At 41.0% G+C, this 25594-nt stretch overlaps 1 protein-coding gene across 2 annotated transcripts in view; it reads left to right on the top strand.

Annotated features, from left to right (window-relative positions):
* The first annotated feature begins 960 nt into the window (after nucleotides 1-960).
* TRIM24 (tripartite motif containing 24) overlaps nucleotides 961-25594 on the top strand; it is a 37173-nt gene continuing 12539 nt past the window's right edge. Inside the window, exons 1-11 of one of the 2 annotated variants that reach the window (XM_035127546.2) lie at nucleotides 961-1484; nucleotides 9242-9360; nucleotides 9902-10049; nucleotides 10829-10961; nucleotides 12363-12479; nucleotides 15115-15229; nucleotides 18173-18319; nucleotides 19990-20107; nucleotides 22519-22790; nucleotides 23217-23381; nucleotides 25172-25351. In XM_035127546.2, coding sequence (XP_034983437.2) covers nucleotides 1103-1484; nucleotides 9242-9360; nucleotides 9902-10049; nucleotides 10829-10961; nucleotides 12363-12479; nucleotides 15115-15229; nucleotides 18173-18319; nucleotides 19990-20107; nucleotides 22519-22790; nucleotides 23217-23381; nucleotides 25172-25351 — 1896 coding nt within the window. In that variant the 5' untranslated portion in view covers nucleotides 961-1102. Of the gene's footprint in view, nucleotides 1485-9241; nucleotides 9361-9901; nucleotides 10050-10828; nucleotides 10962-12362; nucleotides 12480-15114; nucleotides 15230-18172; nucleotides 18320-19989; nucleotides 20108-22518; nucleotides 22791-23213; nucleotides 23382-25171; nucleotides 25352-25594 lie in introns of both variants that reach the window. The other variant, XM_035127545.2, reaches the window with a different exon arrangement.

Raw genomic sequence — 25594 nt, 5'->3', positions numbered from 1 at the left:
CTCTGCTGGAAAAGCTGCTCTTTCTTGAGGAGGCAAGCTGTCCTCTGGAGAAAAACAAGGGTGGATTGTCTTTGGCATCTCCCTCCTGGTTCAGGAGTCACTTTGCTCACCAACGTATTTCTGGGAGAGCACAGCAGATATTTCTTCTAATTCAAGGAAGCTGGGTTCTGGACATGTTCCGGTTTTCCCTTGGACCAGTTCTGGGTTTAGTCTTCTCAAGGGTGGGGTGTGAGGAGAGAAGATCCTAGTTTTTCTTAAGCGTTGCCTCTGGTGGAGTTGGCATTGAAGTACTGGCCAGTTTGCAGACCTGGGGAGCCTGGGAGGAGGTTGGTCACCAGGGATCTCCCTTTCACCAGCTGCCCTGCAGAACTCCTTGGAGGGAGTTCAGTATCCCTCAGGGGTGTAGCTCCAGAAATGAAAGAGTTAATATCTTCACTCTCCCACCACCCGCCCATTTGCTTCGATGGTGCTTACCTGCTCTTTCTGAGGGGCTTGCAAAGCACTAGGGCGGAGGGGGTCGTGGAAACAGTCTCACTTCGCTAGTACATTACTCAGCCCCGTCGCTAGTTCCTAGCAGCAAACCAAATTGACCCACAACCACCTACCACAAGCCGTCCCAGTCCTCCTCCTCTAGGCGTCTTTCGTCCTCCTTAAGCCGCCAGGCTGCTATTTCTCTCCCTTGGCCCGAAATGAATCCCCCGCCCCGAATTCGACCAAGCCCAGAACAGCCTGCCAGTCACACCGTTATACAAACGTAATAGCAGTTCCAAACGGTCGCCAGGCACCTGAGGAGGAAATTGACGCTCTGAGGCGGCTACGGCGAGACGGGGTCGATAGAGGGGGCGTGGCGTGAAGCGGCGGTCCTGTCACTGGAGGGGGCGCGAAGGGGGCGGGGCGTCGTTAGCCGTTGCCCGCGCGCGGCTGTGCGCGCTGGCGACCTCCTCTCCGGGTTCGGTCAAGGAGCAACCGACGTCGCTTGCTCCCAGCGGCCGTGGAGGGGCGGGGCTCCGCTCGTAAGCAGGCCGGGGGGAGGGTGAGAGCAGAAGCGGCCGTTGGGAGAGAGGCGTTTCGCGCCTGAAGTGGCCGCCGCCGCCGCCGAACAATGGACGAGCCTATGGCGGGAGCAGGGCCCACCGCGGCCGGTCCTGTCGCCATGGGTGGGGAAAACGAGGCTGAAAGCCGGCAAGGCCCCGCGGACCGGGCCGACGGAGAGTCGCGGCTCAACCTGTTGGACACTTGCGGGGTGTGCGGCCAGAACATCCAGAGCCGGCGGCCCAAGCTGCTGCCGTGCCTCCACTCGTTCTGTGTGCGCTGCCTACCCCCTCCGCACCGCTACCTCATGCTGCCGCCTCCCGCCGCACCTTCGCCGGGCGCCGGCGGCCCCAAAGACCCGCCGCTGCCTCCTCCGCCGCCTTTGCTTCAGCCTTCCCCGGCCCCCTCGTCGCCCGTTGCCACGCCGCCCTCGCCGCTGCACTGCAACCCGGGTAAGGAAGCCCGCGCGGCGGCCGTGTCACGACTGGGAGTGAGGAGGAGAAGAGCTCGTAGTTATCTCGGAGCAGGGCGGGCGGGAGAGGGCGGTTGTCGCGATTCCTCTCAGCGCTTTATACCGGAAGAAAAGACAAATTGAGGCAGGGTTCAGTTGGCGAAAAGTGGCGCTGAGGCTGAGGTTGGAATAGCGCTCTTTGTCATGGAAATCCTTTCCCCCCAAGTCCTGAGGCAGGAGAAGTGGGGAAGTGAGGGGGGGGGAAGCATTTCTTCTCCACGTACGTTTCAAAGAGGAGTCCCGGGATTTACAAAATGGGTTCCTGGGCCGAGTCTTACCTCAAGCTGAGCCCTGGTTCCGTAGCGGCATGAGCTGTGGTAGCCAAGTCGGGAGCCTGCTTCGTCGGGTGCGTAAATATGCACAGGCATATTTCGAGATACTTGAAGGCAAGCAGGCATGCGAAGGACCCAGTATCCCGGGAGCTGGCATGCGAAAAGCAAACAATAGTAGGGCGGGGGGGGGGATGTGGTCATTTTGAGGTAGTGGAGGCAAGTGCTATGAAGACACAGGCTCTCCGCCTTTCCACAGAACTCTGGGATTTATGCTGCTGTGCAGGAAACTTGTGGGATTTTAAACGTGGGGCGCCGAGATCCGATGTAAAACGCCACCTTTGGGAAGGGAAACCATAATGGACTGCAACTTCCCATTGTTTATACACTGCATCCTGTGCTAGCATAGGTGCAAGCCAAGAAATCCCGTTCAGGGGCTGGGCTCCTGATTATCCTTGCTGAAGGAGATATTTGTGCTTAACAGCATGGTCCAAAAAGCAACTGTCTACTCTATTTTGTTCCTCTACTGAAGATGTTGGGGCTGATGATAAGCACTTCAAAAGTAAAGCTTTAGAGCTGTAGCATCAGTCCTCATTTTGCTCAACAAAGATGACAGGGTAGTAACTATTTGTTATTTCTTTGTAGGGTACTTCAGTAAGGTACAGCAGGCTAAGGCTTTTCTTGATAGTTTTTTTTTTTTGAGGGAGAGTTCCTTGTCCCTCTCTGGAGTTATCAGTTTCTTCAGAAAGTGCATTTTTTGCTGAAAAAAGAGCTATTTGTGTGCATATCTTGTCTAGATGATAACTGGATGATAACCCTTGTCGCTAACCCTTGGCTCATAAGTAGTATGTTGTGTGCTTGAGGGAGATGGCTTGTATTAATAGAGATGAGTGTGTTTGAGGATAGTCATCTATGCATGTTATATATATTTATCTCTCTTTTTAAAAAATTCCTTGTCAGGATTTCCCATACATTACATAATTTCAAGTATAATATGCTACTTTTTTCTTACTTTGAAAACTATATACAATTATTCCAGTGACATGTTTTTCACTCTAATATGTCTGTTGTAAAGGTAATTCAGCTTTTGACCTGTCTGATAATTTTTCATCCATAGCAAAATTATTCTATTGCACGGCAAGCAGTGAAAGCTCTTTTTTCCATGGTTCCACTTCCCAGACCACAAATACTGTACAGTAGTACCTCTTGTTGCGAACGGGATCCATTCCAGAGGCCCATTCGCAACATAAAAAGGCGGCATCCTGAAGCACTGCATCTGCGCGTGTGTGTGGCGCAATGCAGCGCTTATGTGCAAAGCGCAATTTAGTGCTTCTGTGCATGTGCGCAGGTTACGGATGCACCAAACCCGGAAGTAACCCCTTCGAGGTTAGGCGCGTCCGTAACCTGAAAAGACGCAACCTGCAGCGGACATATCATGAGGTATGATTGTATACCAGTTTGGAATTTTTGTTCTAAAAGTTCCTATCGGTGTTATGAGTTTGGGGATGGCTAGGTTGTATGCCTGAGCCCCCAACTTTTAATTCCTGGATCCAGTGTAGATTAAATTGTTATAATAGCCATACCTGCCTGGTTATGGCCTTCTAGGTATGAGTCAGTAGGGGAGCAAAACAAGTGGTTCTGTGCTAGATGACAAATGAGTGGGCCTCCCTCCCTCAACTGTCTGTTAGTTAGAAAGAAAGACAAAAGGCCAGAGTAGAGTTTGTGTGCTATTAGCTAGCTAGAAGCTGGGTGCAAAAGCTGCAGGCTAGAAAGGCAGAGAAACAGCCATAGCTTATTTCTGCTGGAATTCAAGGAGGACCTTTGAGTGAAGATTTTAAAGCAGAGGTTGGTGGGCCATCTGCCACTGATGCTTTAATTGAGATTTCTGCATTATAGGGGGTTGGACTTTGAACAGTGTTTTGAAAAGGACTTTTGGAGATCCAACAATCAGCTGATCATAAGCCCTCTTTCACTGACAAGTTTTACATACCCCACACCTGATTGTCATGTGACAAAGGTCTTTGAGAGTAGAAGCTGTAAAGTGTAGAAAGTGTTGGAAAATGCTGAAAAGTGCAGACTCATTCAGCTAGCTGACTCATCCTCTAGATCAGTGGTCCTCAACCTTGGGCCTCCAGATGTTTTTGGCCTACAACTCCCATGATCCCTAGCTAGAGGGACCAGTGGTCAGGGATGATGGGAATTGTAGTCTCAAAACATCTGGAGGCCCAAGGTTGAGGACCACTGCTCTAGATGACTCATTCCTTGTACAAATATTGTATCAATTACAGCATGGGTAGGCAAACTAGGGGCCGGATCCGGCCCAATCGCCTTCTAAATCCGGCCATGGATGGTCCAGGAATCAGCGTGTTTTTACATGAGTAGAATGTGTCCTTTTATTTAAAATGCATCTCTGGGTTATTTGTGGGGCATAGGAATTCGTTCATTCCCCTGCCCCCCAAATATATATATTCCCCCCCCCCAAGGTCTGAGGGACAGTGGACAGGCCCCCTGCTGAAAAGTTTGCTGACCTCTGAATTACAGGAAGACACATGGAGCCAGGAAGGATAAATACAATGGACTCAGTGTGCTCTCTAGCCTAGTCTAATCTTCTGTTTTACTTTGTTCTTCTCCATTATGTGTTTGTAAAGAAGTATGATTGCCTCAGTAAAGTTTTATTCATTTACTGTGAAGACTTTGCGTTTTTGACTTTGCTGCGCAACACTGATATAATGCCAGGTGTAGGGAAGGTAGGTGTGTGTTGACTGAAATGGCAGTCCCAAGAGGGGGCCAGGTGAGACTAATTCAGTTTGTGGGCTGGGACCTGCCACCCCATTCTAAAATGTGTTGTAGCTTTTCCATACTTTGGTCACATGTTATTTTAATGAACATAATTCATTCTGCAATAGCTCTTTTAGCATTCCATTTTTGTGACTTCCACTCTTCTGCAGCTCCTTTTTCCATTTTTTACTATTGTTACTATCCTGACATCACTATACATGGCTCAAGACTTTACAGAAGTCAGTGAACAAAAATTGTACAGGTTCTTCTCCAAGAAGCATACAATCTGAAATGTACAAGAACAGGGTATGCAAGAAGAGACTTGGATAGAAAAAGAATGTGAGCAAATTGCTGCAACATACCTGTATTGTACAGCTGAGGAAACTGTAATGTGAGACTTGAGACTTATTTAAAATATTTTAGGGCATCTTTCAGTGCAAATTTGGCTCGGGGTTGCTTATAACAAATATCAATAATAAAAACCACAGTTTCAGAAATACAGTGGTACCTCTGGTTAAGAACTTAATTCGTTCCGGAGGTTCGTTCTTAACCTGAAACTGTTCTTAACCTGAAGCACCACCTTAGCTAATGGGGCCTCCTGCTGCTGCCGCGCCGCCAGAGCACATTTTCTGTTCTCATCCTGAAGCAAGTTCTTAACCCGAGGTACCACTGTACCAGGATATGCTGAAAAGGAAAAGGTATGAGAAAAATCTGGATTCGGGGAGGGGAAAGTGTGGGAAGGCAGTGATTAGGAGAATGTCAAAAAGGCAACAGATAATTAATGGAAGTACAAGATGCTTACTATCCACATTAAACAACTATGAATGAGTCCCTAGTGTTTGCCTCATTGATCTTAATGACATGTGCATGTAGCAGTGGTTCAGACTTTCCAGCCCAAGATATAAGAAGATTGCATGGGGTGCCTGTACAGTATATTCAACTGTATTCTTTATACAAGTCAAAAAATACAATTGGCATGTTAAGGTTTGATACAAGTAAATTCAGTAATAGGCTATCTTGTGCTTCTAATAGCTCTAACAATAACTGTTTTAGTGACTAAAACACAACTTGAAAAACAAAACTATATTCATACATATAAAAAAGAAGCCATTAACATTAAATATATTATATGATAATATATTTCAGTATGTCAGTCTCTGGTACCATTGAATGGCACTGCAAAAACAAGTTAAAGGTAGAGGGACCCCTGACCGTTAAGTTCAATCACGGACAACTCTGGAGTTGTGGCGCTCATCTCGCTTTACTGGCCATTGTGCATTGGAATCTACTCTGGATCAATATTGAGTAGAATTAATGACACCAACAGTGGTGGGCTTTGGCACTACAGTACTGTACTTGAAGTCCTTTTCTGTTTCACCTCCTGTCCATCCTTCCAGCATTGGCTACAAACACATTTCATCTGGAGGTCAGAAGCCCTAACAGAAGCCATATTGCTGTTACCTTTGCTGCTGTGCACCTTATCTTTTGCCAGTACTTTTTAAGAATCCTGTACCTAGTGTTCATGACCTAAAAGCAAACTTGGTAATGGCCAGAACAACATACGGTAATTCTTTTCAGGGTAGGGAAACAATAGTCATGTTATGCCTCTTAATGAAATATGAACAAATGGACCTTTGGAAACTGCACTTATATATAGTCTTATTAAAAATGCTGTGTGTGTTTTTAACAACTAGTGCTAACAGCTGCTGCACGAGTCCAGTGGAGTATACTGGTATATTCAGAATGACACCCATGTGTGTCAGGGATAGGAAACCTTTTTGGCTCCACAGGCCAGATCCTTATCAATCACATGTCGTTAAGATGTCATACGATTGATAGGTAGGTGGTTGTAGCCACCCACCTGTCAAAATCCCTTTTACTCCTGTGTTAAAGGGAGGAGTGAAGTCTTACAAAAGCCTTTGTGAGCCTCCCACACCCCTTTAAAGTTAGAGCAAGATTGGAGACTTAAAAGTAAAAGGGGGAAACCTACAAAGGGGGTCCCATTTTGAAAGCGACTTTAAAGGTGGGAGCTGATGAGTGAAGATTTAAATTCTGCTGTCTTGGCTGCACTGTTGTGTTCTCTACCGGGAGCCACATGCAGCCAATGCAGAATTAAATCCTGTCTTCCCACCTGTTAGCTGAGATCACTATTCAGCTGATGGGTAGATGGCTTTTTTTTTTTGGCAGAAAATGGCTTCACTGGCCAAATTGGCCCACAGGGCAGAGATTATCCCGCGTATGAAGAAATACATCCATGATGTCTATAAATAAAATGGAAATCGGTAGCATGTCATATAATGAGTGGTATTTGGTTGGGCTACCTTTTAAACAAAACATCAGACAAGAAATAGTAAGTTTGAAAACGATGGGTTAATTGACAAGCAATATTGCCTGGGAGAAATGCAAATGTTTGTTACGGATGTTGTTGCATTTGTGTCATTCTGATATTAACATTCAGTAGATAATTTAATCAAGAGATGCAGTGGAGCCAGGTTATGACTGATGAAAAGAAACAATATAATTTTAAGGACACAACCATTTTTAAATTAGAACAAAAATTATTGTCCTTCAAAAGCAATTCTGAGTTAACATTGTAAATGGTTTAGCCAGAAATATTGATAAGCAAAAGAAGTTAAACTCAAACTCTTACCTTCTAGTATTATGTTTAAGAGAAAACCTCAACCTGCACAAATGTCAGCTAAAGAAGTGATACATGGTAAATACTGTATACTGAATCTGTGCTCCAGTTATTTGAACTCTTATTCCATTATCCCTCTGTCTCATGAGTTTTCATCAAACATTGCTCACACATTTTCAAACATTTGGTATCTGAAGAAGTGTGCATGCACACGAAAGCTCATGACAATGACAAACTTAGTTGGTCTCTAAGGTGCTGCTGGAAGGAATTTTTTATTTTGTTTCGACATTTTCAAACATTAAGGCTAGAAGCTGGCTGAAAAGTAAAATGGCTGAGATGCTTTGGAAGTTGAAATTTTCTGAAATAGCACCTTCTGCACTTTTTTCTGTGGAATTGCACACACAGAGCCATGGGTTTTGGAACTGTCTTCTGGAACTCTTGTACATGGAGGTAGTTGTTTGCTAAACCTTATAGTAAAATTTTACCTGTGTTAAAAAAGGGTATGCAGGGAACAATCATTTTGTGCATGTTCAAAGTACATGTGTAAGACAACCTTGGATTGTAATCTTGCAGTAATCCAGCCTTGATGTTTACCAGTGCATGGGCAACTGTGGTCAAGCTATACTAATCCAGGAACTGCTAGAGCTGTCTTAGCAGCCAGAGGTGGTAAAAAGCACTCCTTGTCACCTGCGACACCTGCTTCTCCAGTAGCAGAGCTGGATCTAGGAACATGCCTAGACTTATATACCTGCTCCTTCAAGAAGAGTGCAATCACATGCAAATAAATTTAGCTGACCAACTTCCGAGACTTGAGAATCACTCACCCAAAGAGCTTCTATCTTGCCAGGATTCAGACTGAGTTGATTAGCCCTCATTCAACCCACCACTACATCCATGTACTGGTCCAGGGCCTTCTCAGCCATTCCTGATTCTGATGTTACATAGGAATAAAGTTTGGTATCATCAGCATACTGACAGCTGCACCCAACTGCTTCATATAAATGTTAAATAATAGAGGTGACAATACAATGCTGTGCAGCACTGTATAGCTCAAGAGTCATGGAGTTGGGAAACATCTATTGCCATCTTCTGGATCATCCCTGGATGCAAATATAATATAAATATTAAAATAATGATATGATATGATTGATGTAATTATGGGGTACGGTATTAACATTCATGAATTGTTAATTGCTTGGTTTCATCATAAGTTCACAACAAACATTTCTTTCACTGTACAGTATTGTGGAAACTTTTCAGCTATTCTGTTTTTCTGTGGCTTTTAAAATATTATGTTTCCTAGTTCACAGAAGTGAAAGAAATAAGTATATAAGACATGGAGATATTGGTTAAGTTTAAACAGTCCACTTTCAGTTTTCCTCAGCCTTAATATTCAGTTAAGTTTGCTGAATTTCAAGGTCTTCCTGTTGGCCCTTAATTGAAGACTGGTGTGGTTATTTGTTGCTTCTCTTTTATGAGTCAAAACCTGCAACACAATAAAGCTGGTCAAGGAGCATGAAGAATTAAAACATAAAAGTTGTTTGAAAAATTTGCCTTCCTACATCATATAAATGGACTATCATGGCCTGCACAAAAACAAAAAGAGAAATGGTACAGTCATACCTCCGCTTGCAAATGTGATCCATGCGGGAAGCACGTTCGCAACCCACAGCGTTCGTATTCTGAAGCGCTGTGTCTGCACACACACGTGACGCAATTCGGAGCTTCTGCACATGTGTGTGACGTCATTTTGTGCTTCTGCGCAAGTGCTTCTGCGCAAGTGCGTGCGCTGAAACCCGGAAGTAACCCGTTCCGGTACTTCCGGGTTCGGCGCAGTCCGCAACCTGAAAATGAACAACCCGCAGCGTTCGTAACCCAAGGTATAATAATAGATTAATAAATTATGTAGGGTTCACCTGAAAAGGGGTTATAAAAAGGGGAAAATACCAGTACGTAAGTTCCTTTTTTTATTTCTAAACTTATTAATTCATGTCATTTTTTCTTTCTCCCTAGTTGGTGTTGTTCGTTGCCCAATTTGTGGCCAGGAATGCGCAGAAAGACACATTATCGATAACATATTTGTGAAGGATACTACTGAGGTTCCTACTAGTACGGTGGAGAAGTCAAATCAGGTGAGTGTGTCTGATGCTTTTCAAATTCCCTAAGCTGTCAACTCATCAGTCTTCTCTGCATACCTTATACTTAAAATGAAAATGTTATTGCTGTCATATTTTATATTCTAGTTGTCATCCAGGAAATGAAAGTATAGAAGGAGTAAAATATTTGTGTTGTTTGACATTTTATGTGTAAGATTCGCAGCTTACAGAGAGAATCTAGTTATCAAAGGGTAATAGTGAATATTACAATGTGGGAAGGCACAAAGTTTAGAATGGGGGAGAACTTTCTTCATCCCAATATCTAAATTCACTCATGGATAACCTTCTAGTGGTAGGCAGGATCAGAGGCAAATCTGAGCAGAGCAATGGATATGATTCTTACCTTTGTAAAGTAGGCTACATTCCTGCCAAAAGTCAGTGCCAAAATAAGTATATGTGTAGGTGAGAAATCTGATTTCTGTTTCTCACTGGTTTTCATTCCTACTAATAATGATGCCACTGAAAGCAAATATGCTGATTTGTTTCAATAGGCATACTTTTTATTTCTACTTACCAGGTTTGTACAAGCTGTGAAGACAATGCAGAAGCCAATGGTTTTTGTGTGGAGTGTGTTGAATGGTTATGCAAGACCTGCATACGAGCTCATCAAAGGGTGAAATTCACGAAGGATCATACAGTCAGACAGAAAGAGGAAGTATCTCCAGGTAAAAGTTCTTTTACTTAATGCTCAGATTATCTAATGCATTTTTTCCACATTCTCTTCTATGTATTAGTTTTGTTCATTTTCATTATTTCAGTACACTTCAGGGTTAACATCTGTGCCAGTCTTCAGATATTTTACACAAATGTTTTCAGGGAAATATCTCCTGATCAAGACTACTTTGGGGGGCCAGTGGATATCCATTGTTTTAAACTACAATTTAATGTGATGCGTGAATGAGGCTATTCAGTTCTAAGAAAAGAGGAAAGAAAAGGTTAACAATATCAATAAATATTATAGATAATTGTTTCTGAATGTGGACAGCAAGCCTCTGATTCTTTATATTCAATAATAACTGCCATACAATATGTTCTTGAACTATGAAGCATATTTAAGGCCCACCTGAGAGGATCATTAAATAATTTTTTAAATTTTGGAAACATAACTTCTTATTTAGATTCTCATTGCTTGAATCTGGCATATGAAATCCTCAGACTAGATGCACAATCCTGCTCCCAACATAAAATGAGCAAAAGTGATATTTCTATTATTTCCCTTCTTTCATAATTTGGCATTATGTTGTGGAGAACAGTGCTAGAGCTCTCCATCAAGCATGCCTATAGAGAGTGTTGCTAGGCAACTTGATTGCATTGGGGGACCGGGATGGGAAGAATCTTCCTTGTTTCCAGTAATATATGTAGGGTTACTTGTAGTAATAAATTGCCCCTTCTAATCCTAGCAACAACAACAACAAAAGTTGATTTCCCCCCTTTAATTTTGCAGAAGCAGTTGGTGTAACTAGTCAGCGACCTGTGTTCTGTCCTTATCACAAGAAGGAGCAGCTAAAGCTTTATTGTGAAACTTGTGACAAGCTGACATGTCGGGATTGCCAGTTGCTGGAACACAAAGAACACAGGTATTACAATTGCATGTAACCAAGTTGAAGGTGAAACTGAAAGTTGAAGGCAGATTTAAATTTATTCCAAAAATATAAATATCCTATAACCTCTGTGGTGGTTCAGGTTGTAGCCTGAACTGTGAGAGAGAAGAGAGGCAAGCAAACCAGCTAGACTTACCACTCCTCCTTGTTAACTTAACCATTGCTGCCAAGTGGGTAACTTTATTTTTCTCTGACCATCTCCACTAAACAGGCTATTAACCTTCTGGACTTTAAGTGGCCCAACTTACTTTCTATACTGGGTAGAGTAGTGTGGCACTTGGGCATGGAATGAATAAGACCTTGCACCATTTTTTTCCCAAGCAGATGGGGGGCACACCTAATTTTTCAGTTTTGGTAGCTACACATAAGAGCAGTTTAAAATAAGTGTACCCATCTATAACTGTTCTAGACTGTTTCCCAAATGGTTCAGCTTTCTGGCTTCCTTCATTGTGCTCTCTAACACATTCCAGTGTCCCTGTTCTCTTAAAGCAGTCTAGGTCCTTTTCTTTCTTGCAGCTCTTCAACTCTCAGTCCTTCAAGTTTCTGACTCCATAACTAGCTATTTTCTAGCTTGACTAATATACAATATTTCACCCCCACTTCCAACATTTTAGCTAATCAGGAGAAGAATGTATTACAGTGGTACCTTGACTTACAAATGCCTCGACTTACGAAGGTTTCGACTTACAAAGTCGGCAAACCCGGAAGTATTTTCGTCGCGCGTTTGGTCTGCGCAAAGCGCAAAATCACACTTCGCGCATGCGCAAAATGGACGCTTTGACATACAAAGATTTCGACTTACGAAGAGCGCCGCGGAACGGATCGCCTTTGTAAGTCGAGGTACCACTGTAGTCCAGTTTCTATTTCCCCTTAATTGCCAGATTCCTAGCATGAAGCTTTGACCTTCCCATGCAAAATATCATCTTGACCAGGCATTCCCAAACTTTGGCCCGCCAGATGTTTTGGACTACAATTCCCATCTTCCCCAACCACTGGTCCTGTTATCTAGGGATCATGGATTGTAGTTATATCAGTACAATTTTGGTTTTCCTCTTTTGCAGAAAAGGGGCGGTAAATTTTGGCATGACTAGTCTAAATGTCAAAAGTACTTAGAGGTTTTACAATATAATCTTGGACAATGTTTATGGCCATAGGCCATACAATTTTGGCAATCAAATGCTTTATTGATCATTATTTTATTGGCCTCCCATGACCTATAAAAATAAAATGATTTCATATGAAAAATTGTTGTCGCATAATTTGCCTTACATTTTAGCAACTTTTTAAAAAGTCATTGTTGTGCGGTTCATTTTTTAGTAAGGCAAGATGGGGAATATTTTGCTATGTGCATGGTTTGTTGTTTTTCTTTTACTGCAGGTACCAGTTTATAGAAGAAGCCTTTCAGAATCAAAAGGTTATAATTGATACATTAATTACGAAGCTGATGGAAAAAAGCAAATATATAAAATATACAGGGGAGCAGATTCAAAATAGGTACTTGTTTTATAATAATAAAATATCATGTTTATACAACATATATTCTAGGCTAAATTTAATCTATAGCTATTTCTCATATTGTGGGTTTCAGGTGATATTTTCCCTTGAAGTATTTTTGTAATTGGTTTCATGACCATTGGAATTGTACTATATAATATAACAGTTTAATATGCACAAAAAATTTATCAGAATCACTGTAAAGAGGCTTGATGAACTATAATGTGACTGCATTTGCATTACTATTACTATGGATTATTGTTGTTGTTTTGTTCCTAAAAATATACTGCTTTACAAAAGAATAATAGAATTGTAGAGTTGGAAGGGACCACAAGGATCATTTAGTCTAACCCCCTGCAATGCAGGAATCTCAACTAAATCATACATTACTACTCTCTGCTTAAAAATTTCCAAGGAAGGAGAGTCCACCACCTCTCATGGGAGTCTTTCCCACTGTCAAACAGGTTTTACTGTCAGAAGGTTCTTCCTGATACTCAGTTGGAATCTCCTTTATTATAACTTTAATTCATTGGTTTGGGTCCTACCCTCCAAAGCAGGGGAAAACAAGCTTGTGCTACCCTCTACCGTCATACCTCGACATCCGAACGCTTCAACTTCCGAAGGTTTCGACTTCCGAAGTCGACAACCCCGGAAGCCTTTTCACCGCATGCGCCTGGCCACGCGTTCTGCACCTGCGCAGAGTGGTGCGTGCGGTCGGCGCTTCGACATCAGAAAACCTCGACTTACGAAGACAGCCGCGGAACGGATTGTCTTTGTAAGTCAAGGTACCACTGTATTTCAGGGGTCAGCAACCTTTTTCAGCCGTGGGCCGGTCCACCATCCCTCAGACCATGTGGTGGGCTGGACTATATTTTTTGGGGGGGGGGGATGGATGAACGAATTCCTATGCCCCACAAACAACCCAGAGATGCATTTTAAATAAAAGGATACATTCTACTCATGTAAAAACATGCCGATTCCCGGACCATCCGCGGGCCGCATTGAGAAGGCGATTGGGTTGCCTACCCCTGCTCTATTTGATGGACAGCCCTTTAGGTATTTGAAGATGGCTATCATATATCCTCTCAATCTCCTCATTACCCAGCTAAACATACCCAATTCCCTCAACCATTCCTCATAAATCTTGGTTTCCAGACTCTATCATCTTGGTTGCCTTCTCTGCACATATTCCAACTTGTCAATATCCTTCATAAATTGTGGTGGCTAGAACTGGACACAGTACTCCAGGTGTGGTCCAACCAAGGCAGGACACTGAACTTCTCTTGATGCAACCCAGAATATAAAATTAGCTTTTTTGTGCTGCCACATCACTGCTGACTCATGTTAAGCTTGTCATCTGCTAAGACCCCTATATCCTTTTCACATGTACTACTGGCAATCCAGGAGTCCTCCATCTTATATTTGTGCAGCTGGTATTGCTACCTAAGTGTAGAACTTAACATCTGTCCCTATTGAAAATAATTTTTAAAGTTTTGGCCCAGTTCTCCAATCTGTTAAGGTCACCTTGAAATCCCTATTCTGTCTTCAGTGGCATTGGCTACCCCTCCCAGTTTGGTGTCATCTGCAAATTTGATGAGCATTGCCTCAGTACCTTCATCCAAGGCACATATAAAGGATACAAATGAGAACTCTCTGCCCTAAGGCAAGCTGTCTAAAAATGGGAGTATGACAGAGTTGGGAGATGGAACAGGAAATGCAAATAATGGTGTACTCAAAATTATATTGATAAAAACACACACTACAATATTATATTGCTTATAATTAATATTTAAAAAATAAACAGTCATTCAAAAAATTAAATTATATGGGAGGGGAAGGAGATTGATTTTGAGGTGTTCAATTACAAAGAGGAATAGTAGCATGCATGTTTTGAGAGAAGATCCCTGACAGAAGAACAGGGAAAAGAACAGTGCCTTTATTCTTTACCTTTCTGGTAGCTGGTGATGTGGGTTATCCAGAAAATTTTGAATGGAAAAAACTGCAGAAAATGTTACTTTGCAAATTAGCATAATTTAAATAAGAACATTTTCTGATGGCCTAAAGAGGACTTCTTTTACTTGTTTTTAGTAAACAAGGCTAAAAGCTTTGAAACTATCAAGCTTGCCTAACATTGCATTTGCAGTTCACAGTTGTTCATTTCTACTAATAAAAATATGAAACAGAACATTTTCTGCAGAAAAATAAAGCACTGGAAAATTTCATTGAAAATTGTACACTACACATCACTGCTGGTAACACAAGATGTGAAAGAAGCATTTTTTTGGTATTTCACTTTTATCCATAAGGCTGAGGGTTCATTTTTCTTCCAATTTACCATTAAAGTTCAAACATTCAAGATTCATAGAATCATAGAATTGTTATAGTAAGAAGGGACAATTCAAAGTTTTTCCCAAAGGCTCATGAAGTTGATTGGACATAATCCAGCAAATGCTAGTCGGAACAAAAATCCAATTAAAATAAGTAGAACTTGAGTTCATGGCTGTTTCATTCCATTTATTTCCTAGGGCTTAGTTAGGACCAAGTTTACTGGTGTCCAAAGATTTCAAAAAAAGTTATTTTGCACATTTCCCATGTTGAGCATATTAAAGAGCATTTCTGTTTTCCACCTTTTTAGGATTCATGAAGTGAATCGGAATCAAAAGCTGGTGGAACAGGACATTAAAGTTGCTATTTTCACATTGATGGTAGAAATAAACAAAAAGGGGAAAGCTCTACTCCATCAGCTTGAGGTAAATTATTATTTACTGAGGGGCAACATTATGACCCCACTCTGACATACTGCACATTTTTAAAAATCACTTTGCAGTAATATGTACTGCTAAATAGATCTGAACATATTTGTCATGCTTTATTAAATGCATTTGTTATACTTTATTAAATTCTTTTAAGAAGAACAATTGGAAAGGTTTCAAAATTTTCTTCTTCTGCATAGGAGGGATTTCATATCGATAGACAATCCTGTATTTTTTTAAAACTCCATTGTATGTCTTTGAATACTACCCATCCAAACACAATCAGATATTGAGTATGCCTTTTCACACTAGGCATGTGATTACTTTGGATAATTTATATTTACATTGAAAACAAATAGTTGCAGTATGGAGTGCTCCTGCTTATTTGTTTTTAAAGAAATATGTGTAGAGTGTATTTAAGCCTTTAGTGTTGCCACATTATAAAATACATTAGAAATCACCAAATAAATATTTATAAAAAGTAGGAAAAACAGCAACTTTAAAGCATAACAGAGACATTTCAGTAAGTTAGCATAACACATCTTCAAACACCTCAGCAATTTCAAAACCAATAGCAGTAGCAGTTAAAACAGAACAAATGAATCCAGTTTTAAAGACTTGTACAGAAAAATCCATACACAATAATGGAGAGAAATGCATAAAGCTTTGGGCGGAGTGGTCACCACCAACCTAATTGACCTTAGCAACGAACCTGTGAGTAGGGCCTCTGAAGTACTCTTTATGTACATACAGCAGGTCATGTGGGTAAGGTTGGTCATGATCTTTACCTAGTTACTCCATTTCCATCTCTGCCCCGTTACCTGCATACTGTGGCCATTGAGCATGTTAGATGCTTCTGACTGTTTAGGGGTTTTCTCCCCTTGTGTCCTTTGTGTATCTGTGGGTTCATTTTGGCTGCATGAGGGGTTCAAATAACATATTTGCTATTTGTATATTTGACGTTTGGCATTGGAATGCTGGGCCATTGTGACTACACTTTGGGATAACATCTTCCCTCGGCTGCCCACATCACTGCAGGTAAAATTCAATGAGAGAAGCAGGATATCCTCTCTTGTGTTTGAACAAGATGTAATACCAAACAAAATGCATAATTACTTTCTTTTCCCATAGAGGGATACTCATTTTCAAGGCCCACTACTGCTAATTACCCAGGTATAAATCAAAGGATCAAAACAGCATTTGAAGAGGCTCATTGTATTCCATTATCAGCAGAGATTACCTTGAGCTGTGTTAGACTTTAGACTTAACTATTTTGCTTCAATTTATATACATGTATTAGCAATAGGGTTATGCAAGCATAAAGAAACATGTATAAAATGGCCATAAGGGCTTCTTTAGGGTTGTTTTCAGTATTAGACCTCTGTATTATACACTCTAGTTCTGGAAGCCTGACATAAGTAAGGCAGGCAAACGTCTGGTTACTGAAACAGAGATACAGTACAAAGATACTAAATGAAAGTACTGTATTTTTCCGTGCATAAGATGCCCCAATGTATAAGACATGCCCTACTTTTGGGGACCCCAAATTTAGAAAATGGGCATATGCACTATCCATGTATAAGACGCCCCCAGATTTTTAACCTTATTTTAAAGTTAAAAAACCTACGGTAGTCTTATACCCGAGAAAGTATGGTACATTCTGTGGTTAAAAACAGGTGCAAAGAATGATTGAGAGAACAGTGTGGTTAAAAAGATGTCAATTTCCATGAGCTTGTGTTCAAATAGTCACTGAAAACAGGATATAGCATATAAAACCTTGATCACTATTTAGAGAAAAAAACACTTTATTGTCATTTTGAGGATGGAAATGTTATTTAACTTAAATGTTGTTTAACATAAACAGGCTTCTCATATAAATTAATAGTCATACAGTAAGGGGGTATAGAAAGGACGCGGGTGGCGCTGTGGGTTAAACCACAGAGCCTAGGGCTTGCCAATCAGAAGGTCGGCAGTTCAAATCCCCGCAACGGGGTGAGTTCCTGTTGCTCGGTCCCAGCTCCTGCCAACCCAACCTAGCAGTTTGAAAGCATGTCGAAGTACAAGTAGATAAATGGGTACCGCTACCGTGGGAAGGTAAATGGCGTTTCCATGTGCTGCTCTGGTTCGCCAGAAGCGGCTTTGTCATGCTGGCCACATGACATGGAAGCTGTACGCCGGCTCCCTCGGCCAATAACACGAGATGAGCGCTGCAACCCCAGAGTCAGTCACGACTGGACCTAATGGTCAGGGGTCCCTTTACATTTAAGAGGGTTCAAAAAGCAGAACTTGGTCTTTGTTTAACACCATTTCTTGGACAATCAAGGTAGACACTGTTGCTATTATCTGGGCAGGTATGGTCCTTCATCGATAAAGATCTTTGCTTTTCTGCTTTGTTTCCAAGTTCATGAGCTTTACATTTTTGCAGTGGAAGGATGTGATTGTTTACTTGTCTATTTTCTGGTGTTAAATAAAAGCACTCTGTTGGGCATTATCTGCCTGTGTGTTAATCAAGTGCGATCTTGTATTGCCTAGATTCCGAGAGCCTACATATTGGGAGAGATAGTTAGGAACTTGGGGGTTGTGCCCCTTTCTCAGCCCCTGGATTTTTCACAACCTTCTTAGCACTTACAACTTCTCTTTTAGAGTGCGCTCATTGAAATGATCACTTCTAGCACATCAGTCTTCTAGCATACTACTTTGAGTCAAAGGGTAGCTAACAAAGGGTAGAAATCAAAGGGTTTGAATAGTAATAAGATGTAAAAGACAAGGCTTACTTGTGTTTGATCACTTGAAGAGATGGAGATAATAAACACACAACTAGAGTAATGTGTTAGTGACAGTTAACACTTATGAACACAGCTGTTCTTGTATCTTCTCTGAAAAATGCAACAGTTTGAATTGGCAAAAGAACTGATGAGTGTCTGGGTTTGTCCCTTGCAGTGTCTAGCTAAAGAACACCGAATGAAGCTTGTACAGCAACAACAGGAAGTGGCAGGTCTTTCTAAGCAACTGGAACATGTCATGGACTTTTCTAAATGGGCTGTCACCAGTGGTAGCAGCACAGCATTACTGTACAGCAAACGCCTAGTAAGTGTTGGAAGTTGGGGTGCAACTTGCTTGCAGAGAAGAGTTTGCATGGGACTAAAACAATTAGAGTAAGAGAGCTTCAGTTTCCTTCACTGTCTCTGTCGCTTTGATCTCAATGCTGACCTATCCTTTGATCTTGTCTGGTATTTTCAGGTTGCCTTCTCTCCAATTTACGCCTCTACAAGACACAAAGGCACAGCCACCTTTGTTTTCTTCAACTTAGGATAGATTTTCTAATTCTAAATTAAACTATCCATGTTATGTATTTCCTATAATAAATGATTTGTTATTTTTCCTCAACAAGTGTCTCCACATATGCGATTGCAGCAGGCAAACTTAGTACAGTATCTAACCAGATTCACAAGGTAGCCCCCACACTGTGCATAAATTTCAAGAGTACGGATAGAGAGCTACTGGACTTTTGTCTAGGAAAGCCATAGTCATGGCAAGTTGATTACAAAGACAATGTTATAAGACTGTGCTCTTAGCAGGATATGGGAAAGCAAGGAACATAAGAACAGAGTCTGCTGAACAGTTAACTATAAACTTGCTACTGTTGTTCATTGTTCTACTATGGAAGCATGCAAAAACTAGAAAGAGTGCTTAAAAATAAACTCTGCAAGCAGAGATTAAAAATGTAATGCATGAGTTTAATAGTCATATTTTTAGATGCATGTATTAATGAGCTGGGTTTGACCCAGGTGAGCATGCAGCTAATGGCTAACATGGGTTTACCATTGCAAGGGATGAAGCAGTCCACTCAGCAGCAGTGTGGGGAGAGGGGGGAGTCACAGCAGCATCTTTGTGGTGGCAGTGCTAAAGCTGTGTGTACACCTGTGTAGCTGCCTGCAACCCAAAGCTCCCTTGATCTTGCTGCCTTCTTGCCCTTGTCTTGGCAAGTGTAGCACCTTTACATGAGAAAAACCCTTTTGTCTCAATTAAATCCACAAGTGAAAGCACTGAACCTTTGATGCAGGCCAGCAGTTTCACATTGCCCCTTTGAAGTGAAGTCTCCCTTTGAAGTTGCTTTTTTCCAGCAAAGCCACATAAAGGGTAGTTGTTCAATCTAGAAAGAAACAAGGAACTGATTACTATATATTTTAAAAACACACAACAACCAGGTTTTTAAAAAGGTGTAGCACCATTATCCCATGGAGGGCACAGCTGCCACTTCACCTCCATCATGCACCACTGCTGAATCAAAGTTAAATAAATTCAGTCAAAGTATCTCCTCTCTCAGTTGTTGTTACATCAACTTATAGCCAAAGCTTCCTGTATTACACATTTTTGTCTTTCATTTTTATTATTAGCTGTTTGTTATTACAATACCATATTATGTATTTATTTCTGTTTATTATTACCTAGTGTAAGTTGTATCTTATCTGTCATGCTAGTTCACAGTTTTGAAAGAATTCCTGTTGCATTGCCAGGAGCGATGCTGTGTATTCTAATTTAAATAATAGTATATTTTAAAGCCAATTATATTTGTGTCATGGGAATTCATGAAATACAATATTATTGTTAAGAATGTGAGAAACATGCTATATGTTTTTAAAAATCAATTTTAGGGTGGTATCATGGGGGGGAAATAGCCTTTATGTGGAACACTTTCTCCAGATAACAGCAGAAAAAGTTGAACTTTTTCATACATTATTCCTGATTTATTCTAGATTACATATCGATTAAGATACCTCCTTAGAGCAAGGTGTGATGCCTTACCAGTGTCTAACACCACCACCGTGTTTCACTGTGATCCTAGCTTCTGGGCCCAAAATATCTTCAATTTAGGTATGGTACATTTCCATGTACATCTTTGTTAAAAACTTTTGATGTTACTAAACTTACTCTCTGAAATAACTGTTGGCATTGATTTCTTTTAAGAGGAATGGTTAGAGAACTCTGTTATTTTTTACTTCTTCCCTCCACTTTGGGAGGGAGGGACAAGAAAGCCTCCATTCATGATGAATTTCTACATAGAGATATCATTTATTGACAGGACATTTTGTGTTCTTTGTGTATGCTCCGAATACACACATCTGTCTTGTTGCCTGTGCAGGCGGTAGGAACCCCCAATTAGCTGCAGGTTTGAACTGCATGCATAAGCACATTGAAAAAATGTGTTGTCACATGACACATGTATGTATCAAGTACATTACATTTCAAAGATGGGAGTAGGGATGCTCAAGGAGTCAGATAGGGTGTATATTCCAAAGCAAACTCACCTGATCTGTATATCCCAGATTGGAATATTGTTCTTTTTAGAATCCACACACACAAAAGAGTCTATGGCGTAGTCCAAGGGCAGACTCTCGGCCTTTGTTTTTAATATGTAGTAGCTGCCTGGAGTGGCTAGAAAGTATGTTTCCTGTTGTACACATTGAAAATTGGGGCACAGATGCTCTTAAGAACAATGGGGGCATTATGTTCTGTCCCACCCAAGGACTTTGTACAGAAAAAGAATGTGCTTGCATGGATCTAAAGCAATTTTTGCTCTCTTCAGGGTGGAAGTCCTAGACAAGACTTCTGTGTAGTAATCCTTCTGTTTGTTGGTTAAGCAGTACTCTAGTTCCTCCTTTTACAGTTGTCATATTAAGGTGGAGCAGGGTTAATCTCTCTGCATTAGTATACAAAAATACAGGATCCAGGAATGAGCCTCAGACATGCAGATTTAGTTAACACATTTCTTCTACTTAATATGACCGGTTCAGCATTACAGAAAATAAAATGAGGTTAGTCAATAACATGTAAAAACATAGTATAATGAGGTAACTCAGAAACAAAGCATTACAGAAATCAGACCAATCAAATAGTTGAGGTACCTTTATTCATTACCTAGGTGCAAGCTGTGAGTCTCTCAGAAAGAGAGGACTGAAGAGAATCTCAAAGGAGGGAATGTTTATACTAAATTCCCCCGTTAAGAACAAAAAATTGATACTTTTGTAAAACTGACACAGTTTGGGGTGGGGGAACTATTCTAAGTTATATCAAAACTTACAATTCCATAAGGTATTTAGGCTATATATGTGAAAGGAATAGGATAAATTCCAGATTCAAATTCCATATCTTTAACTCAAACAAGATTCTTTTAACTCAAACAAGATGCTATCTCTGTGAAAACAATATTTCTGGCTAATTGGGTTCAATTAGTAATTTGTTGTTTTGGACACATGCAATAGAGGTTTGACAGTTCAAGGTTTTATGGATTTACAGTAGGGAGCTGCTTAAGGTTTCATTCTTTTATGGCAGGGCGAAAGTTACATTGTTTTAAGATAAGGAAAAGGAAACCATAGGATTGATATGTGAGCACAGCTTGTCTCACCAGTTATGATGTTCTGTAAAATGTTCGGGACATCACAAAGATACAAAGAATGCCTTCATTCCCAGTGTAACAAGCTGAATTGAGCTTCATTAGGTTGAAGGACATTATTTATCTTGAGTATCAGCTATGAGGTCCAATCCAATGACCAATGTCATCCAAGGCAGCATGTGCAGAAGTGGAATTACTTGCCACAGATCAGTAGGGCAATTATCTTTTTTCTAAACAAAGTCCCTAGGATGGACAGCAAATCATCATGTTCTGCCACTTTCAGGGGCATTAATGCCCACTTTTTCAACTTGCACAGCAAGTTTCTAGCACTTCCAGGCAACTCTTACGTGTAAAGAGAGAAAACGTTTAAAGTTGGCCCTATGGTAACCTTGTAAATATTTTTTAATGTCTTTTTTAATGTAATTCTTGCTGATTTTTTGAAAGAAAAAGATCTACATATTAAATGCTAAAGTGGGAAGGAGCAGACTTTGTTGTGATCAAATAAGAAAAGGACACAAACTAAATTTAGGCTGATCCATTAATCCCTACATGGAAGTGACATCCTGTAGGAAATTTGCCATGATGAAGTGGCCATCAGTGTCTTGGAATGAAGGTCATGTAGTCCAACCCCCTGCATTGCTAGGTTAAGAGGATAACTGATAAGTACATACTTAACAGTTCGTAAGTATCTGACCATTATCTGACTATATTTGTGTTGGTCTAGGCAGCTAAATAAAAGTGTATGTGAACAACTTAGCTCCAGAGTTAACAGAAGGGTTTTTATTTTAGATATTTGGCAATGACACATGCCAGAAAGGTTAATGTGGCAGAGGGTATTGCCTAATGGTAGACAGTAAATCCTTAACTTGTAAATATAATTATTTTTATCCAGGTTCTCTGGTAATTGAAGATAATGAGACCCCACCACACATGCCTAAAAGCCCTGTGATGGAACCAAACATACAGCCACAAAGTGGCTTACCTTCAAATCAACTATCCAAGTTCCCAACACAGATCAGTTTAGCTCAACTGCGACTTCAGCACATGCAGCAGCAGGTCCTCGCTCAGAGGCAGCAGGCTCAACGGAGGGCAGGTCCTGTGGGGCTCCCAAATCCTAGAATTGCAGGGCCCATGTACCAGACTCCACCGCCACCACCTCCTCAGGTAAATTAGGGCAAGTCCAGAGTAGAAGACCCTTAGCCATTTGTATTTTGTTCAAAAGGAAAACTGAAGTCATCAGGGCAACCTCTAAAGACAGTTAATATTACCTTTATGCATTTCACAGAATTATAGTAACACCATATTGTATGACCACCAGTGTATGTTTTATCTGTCCAAGAGTTCAGTCCCCTCTGTTGATTTCCTAGATGCTTACAGACATCTTAAGGAGATCTCTTGTCATATTGCTATGTAGCTTTCCCTGTTGTTCAAGCAGATTGTGAAACTGTTAGTTATCAGGCTACATAGCTTTATGTTGAGGGTGAATCCCACAGTACTCTAAACTGTTACTGCTCATTTTTTGTGAAATCTGAGAATGGATTTCTCTTTAACTTACAGAAAACTAAGAACACTGTTTTATCTTTCCAGCAGCCACCTCCACGTTTGGTTAACTTTCAGAATCACAGCCTCAAACCCAATGGCTCTGTTCCTCCAGCTCAGCCAATGAGGATTCCTCAAAATCAGAATATACCACAGTCAGCTGTACGGCCCAATCCACTGCAGATGGCATTTTTGGCACAGCAAGCTATTAAACAGGTAAAATGTTTTTATTGTTGAACACCCTGCCTTCCAAAAGACTTAACTGGAGTACAATAACTTAACAGGAGCATCGAAGAGGTTATAACAGAACCCTAAATAGGATATATTGACCACATGGAGTCCTGATGTAACAAGTTTTCTAAGTATTTTGCAGACAAAATTGCTCATATCCACTCTGATCTTGACACCACTGTTGAAGAAGTTCCTATGAAGGCATCTGAAGCACCTTTTAGTCTAGTTACTTGGAATGATTTTCAGTTGTTGCAGCCTCATAAAATCATAGAATTGTAGAGTTGGAAGGGACCATGATGTAGACATGATTTTCAACCCATAATAATAATAATAGATTTTTTGTACCCTGCCCTCCCCGGTCGGAGCCGGGCTCAGGGCGGCTAACATAATAAAATTAGTACAGTATACTAAGAACATAAAAACAGGCAATCAATTAATTATAATACATCTTAAAATTAGTTCAGAACGAATTGAAATCTGCTTTTGGGTAATTTTGTTTAGCCAAAGGGGATTGACTCAGTCCAGAAGGTGATAAATGCATCTTTGAAAGAGGGAATTATGTGAACTGCCTTAAAGCAGGAGACAGTGTTGTGACCACTCTTTAAGAAACCTCGTATTGTGATCTAGTGTTTGTGTCTTGCTTTGGGCAATCAGGACCTATTAGGGATACTGCTGGATTACTGCCTGCCTCACTCCCTGCTCCACAGTCTCTGCCTGAGCTAGAAGGTTGAACGCTAGGCTGTTGGTGTTGGGGGGCATGCTGAGGCCACTCATTCTAAGGTGGCTTGGAACTTTGTGGCCTCCATGACAACTGTGGGGCTGCCTCAACATGTCATCAGACCAACACTTGTGGCTGACCACAATCTGAATCTGGTCGTCTCAACCGGGCAGGAAGAGGGTGATCTTAAGGTGGCTCATATTAATGCCAGTTCCTTGTCATGGCCAGTCATTTCCTGTTTAGACTTTTAGCAGCTTCCCCCCTCCACAAAGATGGGGGACCTATTAGAATGTCTTGCCTTTGGAGGCTGGTGGAACCAATTGGCTTCCAAAAGACTCTGGGAGATTTTGCAATTAATATGACTGGCACTCCTCTTGAAGCCATGGCTGATCTGTGCAATATGCAGGTTATAGAAGTAAGTAAAAAAGAACTACTTTGCTGTCCATAACAATCTCTGAGTGAAAAATACTTCCAACTGTGCCTAATGTGTCTGTTTTAACTGCAGAGCAGAGCAGGGAGAGATTAGGGCTCCTCAAAAAGAAGAGGTGTTATTGGAAAGGAGACACACCTTTAATAATGCTATTTAACTTTTCATGTAAAAGTAAAAACTGTACAGAGTACACATTACAATGACATTTTGTCTCCCAACTTGCGATTGAATGGCAGCATCCACTGTCATGGGACTATTGGCCACTACTGTAACTTTGTGCTAAACACAGTTCTACAACTTTAGTCTGTCAACAAGATATATGTATCTGTTCTCCTTTTCAAAGGTTAACATAGTTGGAGAGATGTTGGTGCCTGAGTGTAAACCACAGTTAACTAAAACCTGAGTGTTCACTGTAACTCAGCAATCAACAATTTCATTCAACTGAAAGCAGCTTGGAACATTTTTTTCTATTAACACCTAATTTTGCAAAATCACTTCACACCACCAAGGTACTACAAATGGTACAGCAAAGTGATATAAAGGCAGATTAACCCAATGCACTGCAGTTTTATTATTGGTATATATGATAAACTATTATTTCCTTAATACAGTTGTTGTTCTTTGTAGTGGCAAATCAACAGTGGACATGCTTCTGCTGCTCCCTCAAATGCCAGCAGTACAACATCCACTCCTTCCAGTCCTACCATTAATAGTGCTGCTGGATATGATGGGAAAACACCTGTTCCACCTATGATTGATCTGTCCTCAACAATGGGTGGCTCCTATACTCTGCCTTCTCTTCCTGATGTAAGATGGATATTGCACTATGTTTTGTATCTTGACTTCTTGAAAGCTTTATTACTTTTGTGGAAAGCATGTTGAATTGGCAGATGGGGAATGTGACAGCTTACACAGAAAACAGTCTAGTCCACAAATCAATAGTATGTCATTTTTCTAGTATGTCATATTCCACCAGTTTATATAGAAGTAACTGGGGCTTATATTAGTATGATTTTGCCTCTTTGCCCTTATTTTCTTTTGGTGCTAAGA

Source organism: Zootoca vivipara, chromosome 10 (assembly GCF_963506605.1).
Source record: "Zootoca vivipara chromosome 10, rZooViv1.1, whole genome shotgun sequence".
Classification (NCBI taxonomy): Eukaryota; Metazoa; Chordata; class Lepidosauria; order Squamata; family Lacertidae; genus Zootoca; species Zootoca vivipara.
The sequence above is the reverse complement of the archived record's forward strand: the minus strand, read 5'-3'. Positions and strand labels throughout refer to the sequence as shown.